Source organism: Stenella coeruleoalba, assembly GCF_951394435.1.
Source record: "Stenella coeruleoalba genome assembly, chromosome: 14".
In the NCBI taxonomy this organism is placed as follows: domain Eukaryota; kingdom Metazoa; phylum Chordata; class Mammalia; order Artiodactyla; family Delphinidae; genus Stenella; species Stenella coeruleoalba.
In genome coordinates this window covers 67,777,811-67,790,822 of record NC_137160.1, presented here as the reverse complement: position 1 = coordinate 67,790,822, position 13,012 = coordinate 67,777,811, and the positions used below count along the sequence as shown (strand labels likewise).

At 43.4% G+C, this 13,012-nt stretch overlaps 1 protein-coding gene across 2 annotated transcripts in view; it reads left to right on the top strand.

Moving 5' to 3' along the window:
* KREMEN1 (kringle containing transmembrane protein 1) overlaps window positions 1-13,012 on the top strand; it is a 71,197-nt gene that overhangs the window by 21,841 nt on the left and 36,344 nt on the right. For both annotated transcript variants that reach the window (XM_079942304.1, XM_079942303.1), the window contains exon 3: window positions 1,783-1,874. In XM_079942304.1, coding sequence (XP_079798430.1) covers window positions 1,783-1,874 — 92 coding nt within the window. The remainder of the gene's footprint in view (window positions 1-1,782; window positions 1,875-13,012) is intronic.

The window sequence follows — 13,012 nt, the reverse complement described above, 5'->3', positions numbered from 1 at the left end:
AAATGGGATTGTTGTCATCCATCATGTTTTAGAGCTGCCTTTTTAAAAAAACCTAACAAGACATTGTGAATATCTTTCCATATTAATAAATGTGTCTCTACACCACATTTTTACCAGCTGCCTAGCATTCCCTTATATGGACATATTTGTTTAACCAATCCTTAATTGTTGTTTCTATCTTTTTTGCATTATGAAAATGCTGTGGTGAACATCTTTGTAAGTAAAGATTTCCTTAGAATATAGCACTAAAGGAGAAATTGCCAAGTAAAGGGGGTTTGCGTATCTTCAGGGCCTTTGACTCTAATCACCAAGTTTCCATCCTGACCGTTCACTCCATTCACATTATTATTATATTTTTTAAAATTTATTTATTTATTTTGGCTGCGTTGGGCCTTCATTGCTGCGTGTGGGCTTTCTCTAGTTGCGGCAAGCAGGGGCTGCTCTTCATTGCGGTGCATGGGCTTCTCATTGCAGTGGCTTCTCTTGTTGCAGAGCACGGGTTCTAGGTGCGCGGGCTTCAGTAGTTGTGGCATGTGACTCAGTAGTTGTGGCTCACGGGGTCTAGAGCACAAGCTCAGTAGTTGTGGTGCAGGGCTTAGTTGCTGCATGGCACGTGGGATCTTCCCAGACCAGGGCTCAAACCTGTGTCCCCTGCATTGGCAGGTGGATTCTTTTTTAATTTAATTTAATTTTTTTATTTTTATACAGCAGGTTCTTATTAGTTAGCTATTTTATACATATTAGTGTATATATATCAACCCCAATCTCCCAATTCATCCCACCACCACCATGCCCCCCCCCCACTTTCCCCCCTTGGTGTCCATACGTTTGTTTAAATCTGTGTCTCAATTTCTGCCTTGCAAACCAGTTCATCTGTACCATTTTTCTAGATTCCATATATATGCATTAATATACGATATTTGTTTTTCTCTTTCTGAATTAACTTCACTCTGTATGACAGTCTCTAGGTCCATCCACGTCTCTACAAATGACCCAGTTTCGTTCCTTTTAATGGCTGAGTAATATTCCATTGTATATATTTACCACATCTTCTTTATCTATTCATCTGTCGATGGGCATTTAGGTTGTTTCCATGACCTGGCTATTGTAAATAGTGCTGCAGTGAACCTTGGGGTGCATGTGTCTTTCTGAATTATGGTTTTCTCTGGGTATATGCCCAGTAGTGGGATTGCTGGGTCATATGGTAATTCTATTTTTAGTTTTTTAAGGAACCTCCATACTGTTCTCCATAGTGGTTGTATCAATTTACATTCCCACCAACAGTGCAGGAGGGTTCCCTTTTCTCCACGGCAGGTGGATTCTTAACCACTGTGCCACCAGGGTAGTCCCTGTTCCATTCGTATTCTTATCCGTAGTTTTGCGAGCACCTGTGTTCTCCCAGCCATGGGACCACCGTGTTCATGGTTAAGGTGCCAGTGCTGTTTGGCATCATCTGTTCAGTGGTTAGTTGTCCCGGTTACACTGCAGTGAATTTGTGTAAACATATTTCACCTTTACTCACTCCCTACCCCCACCCTCAAACTCTGAAGTTTCTGTTGGAGTGGATAGCTTTGTTCTTGTAGTATTACCACTTTTTTCTTCTTCATAAGAGGTGACATTAAAATCTATATGAATTATTAGAAACGACACAGAAGCTGAAGTGTTTTTTTGTTTTTTGTTTGTTTGTTTTTGGTGAGGGGCGTTTGGTAAAACTGAAAAGCAATGAGCCAGTTGACTTAAAACAATGGGAGTGTTACCAGGTGTGTCCTTTTCCCTCCACAGAAACCCAGACGGTGATGTGAGCCCCTGGTGCTACGTGGCGGAGCACGAGGATGGTGTCTACTGGAAGTACTGTGAGATTCCCGCCTGCCAGAGTAAGGCTCTAATGCACCCATGGCAGGTTTCGGAACCCTGAGCACTAGGCGTGCAGAGTGGAGGCCGCTGCCGGGGGCAGGTAGTGCAGGCAGGTGGATTTCCTGAAGCAGGTGAAAGGAGGAGCCACCTGGGCTGAGGATTTTCACTTCTCTTATGGAGGCTTTTCAGAAACGGGACTCTCAGCTTCTCTCAGGACCCATTCCCTTGATGGATAAGCCCAACCACAATTTCTGCTTCTGCTTGATTTCCTCATGCGGATTCTTTCTTGGATAGAGATGGCACCAGCTCAGTAGCAGTCCAGAAAAAAAAAAGTACCTTGCACTTTGGGGAATTAATTTTTTAGAATGAGGGAATTCCCTGGCGGTCCAGTGGTTAGGGCTCAGCACTCTCACTGCTGGGGCCCAGGTTCAGTCCCTAGTTGGGGAACTAAGATCTCTCAGGCCACATGGTGCCGCCAAAAAAAAAATTTTTTTTTTTTTAGAATGAATGAATAGCCCTTTATAGACAGTAAAACTAAGTTATGATACTGCTTACTATTTAGATTTGATGTGATATGTCTCCTGAAAAATGGTGTTCAGTAAATATCTAATTAGATACCCTCCAAAGCCAATGTGATAGTCCCTTTCCTCACATTAGCATAAATATGTTCTATTGTTATTTTATGATAACTCACAACTTGTCACTCTCTACTATTGGAAAACCCACTTTCTTCTGTCTTTAGCACAAGACCTGTTTTCTAACTGGTTCATTCATTCATTCCCGTATTCAGTGTTTATTATCTGTAAGGTACAAAGGCAGAAAGATACCCTGACCCTCAGGGAATATGTGATGTGGCAGGGGATCTTAGAAAGATACTTTAAAACAAGGTGGAAACTGTTGTGGGAAGATTTAGAGTACAGGAACCAAAATCAAACATGGTACTGTAAGGCGTTTACTAATGCAGTGTTTATAATATCTTCTTAAATATGCCAAAGGAACAAGGTTTTTCAGTTCCTAGAGCTGAAGAAAAGGACAGCTCATTCATAATAATTCTACCTGTTTTTTTTTTCTTTTTCCTTATGATTTAAACCTACCCCTTGCCCTGCCTCGTCTCCCAGTCCTCAGGGCAGGAGGGTGTGTGTGGAGAGGGTATGGAGGTCCATGTGGGACCCGCGACCCTCTCCCTCCTGCCGACCACAGCGGTCTGAATTCTGCCTCAAGGGGACCAGTGCTCACTTTTCATGAACTAAACTTCCACATGTCACGACTGTCTGGCAGTCAGACCCTCACTTTGCTATCCTTCCAACCTGATATACCTTGATTCAGTCCCCCAAATTGAGAAAACAGTAAAGACCAGAACACTAGGCTTTTGCCCAGGCTGCTTAATCAAATTTTTAAAGTGAAAAACATCTCATTTGGCTCTAGTTATGTAAAAAAAGAAGGGGCAGGGGGAGAGGAAAGCAGATTTTCCTTGGTCCATTTGTTCTACACAAAGATAGTCTTTTAGTACCAGCCTATGTCATTCTCTCAGGAATGGCGAAGGGGGGATTTCAATCCGGTCGCTTTTATTTGGAAAGATAATCCTCAACTCGCATTTATAAAATATAATTTGGGCCAATGGGAGTGGACTCATGTGGTCACTGAGACTAAGTTCCAGAGGAGAGAATTATAGCAAAACAGTATGAACCACCTAAATTTCCCTCTAATCTGTAATATTTGTCAGATGTGCCTCACTGTCCCCAAAGAGAAAAATTAAATATTATTTTTCTTAAGGCCCTTTGGTAACTCTCTCAAAGCTTCTAAAGCCAGTCTTGAAATGATCAGGGTAGGGAGATATACAGAAGTTGGGAATGAGAACTGGGGAGCCCCTGGTTTGGGGGTGTGGGAGGAATGAGCAGTGTCTGGCTTTGGTTCTTCGGAAAACCCTTCTGTTCACCCTGTGGGCACCAGTGCTTCCCATGAAGCTGAGCCTCAGACCTTGAGTCTGGAAGGACATTGTGCTTCTACTGTGTCAGATTAACAAAGTTGAGAAAAACTTCTGTGCTGTTTGCAGCAAGAGACCTTGGTAATTGCCTGGTGGACTCAACTGAGATCCAGCCTGCCTATTTTAGGTCAGTTTTGCCCTATTTCTGGATGTGGAGTCATCATTTTCATGAATAATGCTAACCCTCTGTGTGAAGCCTGCTATTCATGATTAGCATTGAACTTGTCATACAGGAAAAGGCCTGTGACATGATCAGATTCCTGGAAAGTTCATATCTGAATATAACAGACCCAGCAGGAGCCAGGGGGAGTGAATGTTTAGGGACAAAGCTGAGTGTGGTTGAATGGTGGGCCATTGTGTGGAGACCGGAATTTCTGTTACGTACAGAGCTAAAAGGAGCAGGGAGGCAGAGACAAGCCTGATTCAGAAGGGGGCAAAGAGAGATTTGAACTGTGCTCTTGACCTACGGAACATGGATCAGAACTTACTGTTAAAAGGAGAACAACTCTGAGGTAATTGGATTTGCTGTTTAAACTGCTTCTGCCAGTATGTTTCTCAGAAACCTCGTTCTTATTGCAGAGAGAAGAAATACAGATTTTTAAAAGGAAATTCCAACAGCATCAAGTTTACCACTCCTCTGTGTCCCGCCTTCTAAATCTCTAAGTCCTATTGGTTTGGCTACTGAGGGAGAAATCATTTGGCTTAATGTCCACCCCTCGCGCATCTGTCTGTTGTTAAATAATCATCCTCACCAGTCCAATTCCTCTTTATTTTATTGCTTTTGAGGGACATGCTGTGTAATGCTTAGCATGGCTTTTGTTTTGTTCTTTTACCTATAGATTCTTATAAAAGTTTTGTACAGTTTTTTAAAGTAAGTAATCTAGTTGAGGGGGAGCAGAACCTGCAAATGGCACTTAAAGGCAGATATAATTTTTTTCACATACCTGATTAGGGCCTGAGGCCACAGGCATGAGATATTTATCATGTTGGCTCCGAGAGCTATTTTTGGTTTGCTGTTCAATATTCACCTGATTTCTACAAACTCAACTATAAAAATTCATCTTTGAAATAGGGAAATTTGAATACAGGCTGAGTATTAGATTATATTAAGAAATCACTCTTAATTTTATTAGGTACAATAATGGCATGGTCGTTTACATATACAGAGAGTTCTTTTTTTTTTTTTTTATTTTGCGGTATGCGGGCCTCTCATTGTTGTGGCCTCTCCCGTTGCGGAGCACAGGCTCCGGACACACAGGCTCAGCGGCCATGGCTCACGGGCCCAGCCTCTCTGCGGCATGTGGGATCTTCCCGGACCGGGACACGAACCCATGTCCCCTGCATCGGCAGGCGGACTCTCAACCACTGTGCCACTAGGGAAGCCCAAGAATGGTTTTTTAAAAGTGGCTATTTGTTGATGCTGGGTAAGGGCCTCATATTCTTTCCTACTTTTGTGTATAGTTGAAAGTTTCAATTATAAAAATAATTTTTGTAATACTAAAAAATTTTATAACATTTAAAAAATTTAAAAGTGAATGTGTAAATACATTCAAAGTATCTGGATTCAAATGTGTAACATGACTAAGCTAAATTGTAGTACTTTTTAAATATAACTCACAGGTATTTGAGTTATTTATTAAGGTTAGTTATTAAAGTTTTAGTTATTAAACTTATTAAAACTATTAGTTATTTAAAGTTATTAAAACTATTAGTTATTAGAGTTAGTTATTTAAAATTAGTTATTAGAGTTTAAAATCACAAGGACTTTAGAAGTGATTAGCTGTGACAAATGACATTATTTAAGCTCTAACCATATACCAGACCTTGTACAAAGTAGAGGACACAGGGTGGCATGATCTTCAGCCTGTGGGGAGCCCCTAGTTTAGGACTGAAGGCCGACATATAAACAGATCAGCAAATGTGAGATACTCTGTAATAAGTGAGATGAGCAAAAGAATGGGAGCACTAAAGGGGGGCATCTGCCCTGGCACGGTGGGTGGCAGGCCTGCTCTTTGTCAGAGGGCTTCTGGAAGGAGTGGGGTCTTAGTTCAGGGCTTCTCCCACTGTAAGGTACATACCATCACCAAGGATCTTATTAAAGTGCAGATTCTGATTCAGTAGTTCTGGGACAGATCTGGGACTCTGCATTTCTAACACACCCCTGGGATGCTGGCACTGCAGGACCACACTTCAAGCAGCCAGGTTCTAGGTGTTAGGGTTGGGCAAAGGGAACAGTTTACATGCGTATACACACACACACACACACACACGTGAATTCCCAAGCAAAATCAGTGTTGCTGAGATATCAGTTTTAAGAAGGAAGGACAGGAGATGAGGTCCGAGAAGAATTAGATGGGGCCAGATAATGTTCTGGGTACAGACTTGACCCAAGAAGATAGTGATGAGGCTGAGGGGAGTGTGGAGGGTCAGAAGGAAACATTTCTCCATAACTTCTTAAGCCTCTGTATTAGGGATATGGGATGAGGTTTCTCCCTCCTAATCCGTGAGAAGTTGTCTAGTGATTGTATCATATTCTCCCAGACCAGCCTAAGAGGATGCCAGCAATGGCACCTCTGCCATATGGGAACTTCGGTCAGTCTCACTGACTCAATTTCCTTTTATTTAAATGATACCCTGACTTTGTTAAAACAGATTTGTTGTTCCTTACAAAAGTGCAACCCCCAAAACAGGATTTGAAACCTGCCGATTGTGATCCCTAATAAGAGTTTTTCAAGTTCAGACTTCGAGTTTTAAAGTTCAGACTGAGTTTTTAAAGTTCAGACTTTGAGTAAAAAGCCAAGGGCACTTTGGTAGTAGTGGTCAAAGCAGTCTCTCAATTATAGAAAATGTTTCGTTTTTGTCAGCACTTTCTGCATTTTAATGTCAGCACTGATTTTTAAACATTTTAGCTTTTATTTCAGTTATTATTGAGTACCTAGTACGTGTACAGCACTTATATTCACATTATCTTATTAACCTTTTCAACAATTCTATGAAGCAGGTGGTATGTCCTCTCCCGCCTGCTCCCCTTGGTCAGATGAGAAAATGAAGCTGGAGTGGTTAAGTGATTTGATGAGGATTACCCTCTGAGCCAAATAGGATTTGAATCTAGGACTCCTATTGGCAAGACCAGTGCCATTTCTGTCCAGTACTTGAGAACAGCCCCATTTCCTTTATTTCCTTAAAAGCGGGAACCTTGAGATGGATCCAGGCTACTGTTGAGGTCATTCTTGAGAATTTTTCTTTGTGGATTGTTTGGGAATTAGAGTTTGAAATTCTGATAGTATGCTGAATTATTAGGATTGCCTTTTTGACATTGTAGAAACCAAAGGATTAACTCAGTGGCGACAGAGGGTCTGCAGTTCAAGCTGTTAGCTCCAAGTCATTTTCTTTTCTTCTTTGAGTTTGGGAAATCCCAAGCCCCGGGAGTAAGCAGGCTGCGATGGTATCCAGGAAGCATTTGTTGCAGGCAGAGCCAGCTCTGGAGACTGTTGGGCCCATCTCCGCGGGTGTTCCCGGCCCAGCTGTTCTCAGCTGGGAAGGGGCTCCCCAGAAGTGGACCTTTTGTTTGAAACCCTGCATCAGCAGCCTTGTCCAGGCCTCAGGGTCTCTCCCAGCACCATGTTTCCATTGCACTGGCTGAACCTCACCTTGAAAAAGACACATCTCAGCACGTCACTAACACTTTACAGCTAAAGTGAAACCTTAAACTTTAGCTGGTAGCCAAAGAAAAGATGAACGTTAATAATATGAATTATGCCGACTCATTTTTTACCTTTTCTCTCTTTCCACTACAATTATTTAATGTTTTTGTCTAATTGAACCCTTTTAGACTACCCAAATTAGCATGGTCAGAATCCTGTTTTTGATTGTTTATTCTTGCTTGATGTGAGCAGTTTTGTTTTCCCAACTGGACTAAGCTGTTCAAATATCGGCACAGGGGTAGCTCTGGAATCTCTGAAGGAGAGACTTAAGGTGGAGGGGTACTCGAGGGTTTCTCTGAAAGCTGTGTTTGCTCAGCCGGCCCCCTCATTTTACTTGGACTGTATGTTTATTTACAGAGGGGTACTGATGGAATTTATTGGGGCTTTCCCTCCTCGAGCCATATATTTTAAAAATCTTCCACAACATCTAGCACTGTGGAGGCTGTAACAGGTGCTCACTAAATATTCTTGCTGATGTGATGTCATATCTCTCCCAAGAAGAGAGACAACACAATCTAGTGGAAAGAATGTGGCCTCCAGAGTCATACCGGCTTAGGTTGTAATCATTACTCGCTTAATAGCTCACGGCCAAATGACTCTCCTCTGAGCCTTGGTTTCCACATCTCTACCTTTCAGGGTTATTTTGAAGATTAGATGAGTAAAATACACATGACTCTGAGTCCAGGACCTAGCAGAGGGAAGGCATGCAAGTAACAGCGTGGATTGTGGTGGCCTGTGCTTTCTCCAAGACATAAACCACCATTGGCATGCTCCTGTCATCTAATTCCTAAACAGGTTATTCCTGACCTGCATTTTATTTCTTTCTGTTCCTGCTTTATATGACTGGCCCCAGGGCCCCGGAGCTGTGCCTCAGCTGCTCGGAGGCCGTTCCCCTGGGGCCTGATGTGACACTGCACTCGGGGAGCACAGGAGGCCCCACATTCGTTCTGACAGTGCAGTTTTATGGTTTCAGATCTGGCATATACTCGATTACTCATTGTTTTTGGCAGTGGATATTATTTAATTTTTCACTAAAAAAATACAGACTTTCTGAACCAAATGGACATTTTCCTCAGCGACAGTTATGTATATCACATTTCCAAAATGTTCTAAAGCAAAGTTGTGTAAAGCATACTAATAACTTAAAAAGGGAAAATCATTTAGATCAATAAGGGCAATTTTACTGTAAAATCTTTACACCAGCACTTGCCTGTAAGGAGTATACATAAACATAAGAAATAGTCCCTACCCTCAATCTTATGATGTAATTAGGAATCTGAGTTATAAACACAGGAGAAAATTGGAGACCAGCCCACCAATTATATAAATAAGATTGAATTATGAGGTAGAGGGCTGTGAGTTTTTGAAGATGAGAGGGCTCCGTGAGGGTTGGGGAGCTGGAGGCATTGTTATCGAGTAAGGCTGGTGGGGCTGGACGGGTCAGGGCACAGCAGGTCAGGGAACAGCTGGACAGAGACTTGGAGGAAGGACACGGGATTGCCATGCACGCTGGTGGGAGCCAAGATGCCTGAGGAAAGGAGCAGACAGAGAGGAACCGGGTCAGAACCTTGAAAGCCAGGACTGATTAGTTGGCAGCTGACACGCTGAAAGCCCTCGTTCAGGAAGATGAGCCCAGTGTCCCTTAGAGGGTAGATCGGGGGAGGGACGTTTGGGGAGGAGAGAATGGATGTAGATTTCTAAACGCAGGAGATGAGGGCCTGGGCGGTGGTGGCAGCAGTGAGATCATGCAGGAAGGGTTAATCCAAGACGCATTTAGGAAGAAGTCAGAACTTGACAAGTGGAATATATAAGGGATGAAACAGCAGGAAGAGTAAAAGATGCCTCTGTGGTTCTTTGCCTGGGATATTTGTGGTGTCCCAGAAAAAAAGTTCAAGTCAGACTGAGCTCTTCTTCCCAGAGACACAGCTGTATCATTCCTCTTGAACTTGGACTGAACTTTTGTCAAGTAAGGTGTTTCAGTTGTCTGTTACTGCATCAGAAACCACCCCAAACCCCAATGGCTTAAAACAACAACAACTTGTCATTTCTCCTGACTCTGTGGGTTGGCTGAGTTTCAGCTCGGCCATGCTTCTACTGCTCTTACCTGGGCTCAGTCGGGTGGCTGCATCCACCTGGGGGCTCTCCTGGGGCTGGGATATCCAAGACAGCTTCAGGCCTCTACCTGGGCAACCTCTCTTTCCAACAGCATACTTAGACCTCTTATAGGGTGGCTGGCTTCCAAGAGAAGCTTCCAGTCCCCTTAAGAAGTGAACTCAGAAGTCCACCATATTCTGTTAATCAAAGCAAGTCACAAGGTCAGTCCAGATTCAAGAGGAGAAGAAATTGATTCCAAGTTTAAAGTGGGGAGTCACACACATGTATGACATAAGTGGGGAGGGGAGAAATGATTAGACCCTCCTTTGGAGACTGTCTACCGCATTATATCACGAGAAATTAAGTTTCAAAGAAGGAACTCGTACCAGAGGAGAACTATCTCTGTGATACATCAGGGTTATATGGGGGTCAGGATCCTTAGGAACTCTTACCACTTTCCCCTAAAGGTAAAATTTCAAAGCGGAAGAAAAAGCGGTGTTTACTTATTTATTTGGGTGAGTCGATAACGAGACTCAGAGACATAAGTAGGGCTGCTTTGAAGAATCAGAGTGACTGAAAACGAGAATTGATGTTTAGAAATAAAGTTATAGAGGTAGAGGGATTCCCTGGTGGTCCAGTGGTTAAGACTCCATGCTTCCACTGCAGGGTGCACGGGTTCAATCCCTGGTGGGGGAACTAAGATCCCGCATGCCGCACAGCATGGCCAAAAAAAGAAAAAAAACTTTAAAAAAAAGTTATAGAGGTAGAAAGGGGCCATATTATGATAGGACTTGGACCAAACTGGTGGCTGTCAGGTTTGGAACGGAAGTTATAGATGGACAGGATGGGGTACAGTGTGCTCATAGTCATGGGCTGAGAGTGTGGAATAATCCACGCTTAGCCTATTGATGCTCTGAAGGAGGTATTTGAATTGGCTGGTCCTCTGATAGGACACCAGTGGTATCATCTCATGTGTACTTAGTCCTTATTCCCACGGAAGGGAGAATTCAGCTACTGAGGCACCAATGTGGAGTCCCTGAGACAGAAGATAGTCTCTGCCACACGAGGTTAAATGACATTTAAAATAAGCAGTCACCGCCCCCGCCTTCTGTAGCAGGAAACAAATTGCTTGTTCTTGAGAACTTGCCCATCAAGAATTTAATAGAAGCAGGTATACTTATATCATTTTGATGTTTTTGTCAATGTTTCCAAACAATGTACTTTGAAATCAGATCACTTCTTATTCATTTTTATATAATTCTCCTGATGCTCTTCATCACACATTAGTGATCAGAAATAAGATGCAATTCCCCAATCCCTGCCTGCAAGACCTGAGTAGGGTCTTACTGTAAGTTGAAGGGAGTTTTGCCTTAAGTCATGGATTGTGCAAGAATGAACTGCTGTTGGGTTTGACTGATTGTATATGGGTTGTGGTGTGGTGTATCTGAAGGCTATTGAATGCAACTTACAATGCTTAATAAAAATCTTTATTCTTGTAGTATAAAAAAATAAGCAGTCACTGCATGGTTTCTGAAGAACCAAATTTTTATTTGTAAGAAAAAGTAAGAGGAGTTCTGTACAGCCAGGGAAGAGTTTTCTAAAATGTAGAACTTTGCTTCTGGTTTCTCTCTCTTTTTTTTTTTTTTTTTTTTTTTTTTTTTTTTGGCGGTACGCGGGCCTCTCACTGTTGTGGCCTCTCCCGTTGCGGAGCACAGGCTCCAGACGCGCAGGTTCAGCGGCCGTGGCTCACGGGCCCAGCCGCTCTGTGGCATGTGGGATCTTCCTGGACCGGGGCACAAACCCGTGTCCCCTGCATCGGCAGGCGGACTCTCAACTACTGCGCCACCAGGGAAGCCCTGCTTCTGGTTTCTTAAACAAATATCTCAGATTTGGTCAGAGCACTGGAATAGAAAACACAGTAATGGGTCAGGACTTCTTAAGCAAATTACCATCTGAAGATTTTTATTCAGATTGAGCTTGTACAATAAAAGCCATGTTTTCTGTGTTTGTCAGGAATTGTTAGATTGCGAGGAATAGAACTCACTCAAGCTAACTTGAGCAAAAGAGATTTATTTATTGGAAGGACACTGGGAGTATATTGCAGAAGTCAATACCTGTGTCCCAAGCACCTGGGAAGGAAGTACCCACTCTTGCCATTTCTCTTTGGGGCCACATGGCCTCCCGTCTATGCCTCTCTCTCAGTATGGTGTCCATTCTTCTTCCTCTTTGTGGACCAACAGAATCAGCTCACTCATCCACTCACGTGCTCCAAACGTGGCTGGTTGCCTTAATCCCTACTTGACTGAACCCTACAAGTCCAGTGCCTGTAATTCACTTACTGGAATCCAGTTCCACCTTCCTGGGAGAGAGGATCTGGTGGCCCCAGTGGGAGTCAGCTGTGGCCAGAGGATGGGTGGGGTTCTTTGGCCTGTCCCCACCCAGCAGCAGTTACGGTAGCAGGTAGCAGGTCCTCTGAGACAGTGGTTCTCAGAAAAGGGCTGTTGGCTGTGGAGGCCCCCATGGAGGTGTGTTTAGCACCTTCACAATGAGGCCACAGTCATATCCAAATGTAATGGCTATTTAGGAAGCCTGCCTGGTTGCTTCCCAACAGTTCCTTGTGGTAGTAAAAGAACAATAGTTCTTGGATTAATCCGAAGAGAGAACCATCTTCCCTCAGCCACCTCTAAAACTTTTATCTCTGTCAGGAACTCTGAACATCTGAAGAGGTTGTTGGTAATTAACTGTCACATTTTAAAGCATCAAGTATGATAAACAAGGGGTCCATTTATATTTTAAGATGATTTTTAAAAATTGAATGTGTTGGAGCCTCTTTGGTAAGAAAAAAATGCATGACCAAGCAACAGGACTTTAAAGTGGTCTTGAAAGTAAAAAGGAATCTGAGGACAAATATCCTTTTTCAAATTGACTTTTCCTCCCTGCTTCTGGGAAGAGCTAAGGGTGGGACACAGTCTGGAAATCCACTCAGTTGACTAGTCATGCTTTTGAAGACGACAATGACGTGTCTTCTCTGGCGAGACTTCGAGCCACACTTTCCAGTGCGAGTCAGAGGCAGTGACAGCCCTCAGAGGCCAGCCTTGTGGGACACAGGGCACTGAGGGACTGCGTGTTTGCAGATTCAGTCCTTATTCTCAGGAAGTCACTGTCGTTTAGCTCCCAGACTGTCCCCATGAGGAAAGGGGGGGGGGCAGGGACACCAAGAAAAATACTGTGGAGTGAGAATCTGCCACTCTAGAGCTGACCTCTGCTCTCCAGTTAGTTCCATCTTGTGTGTCCCCATGCAAGGCCCTTAACCTTGCTGAACTGCAGCTTCTCAGTCACCTAGGAAGCACATCACCTGTCCCACCTTCTTGAAAGG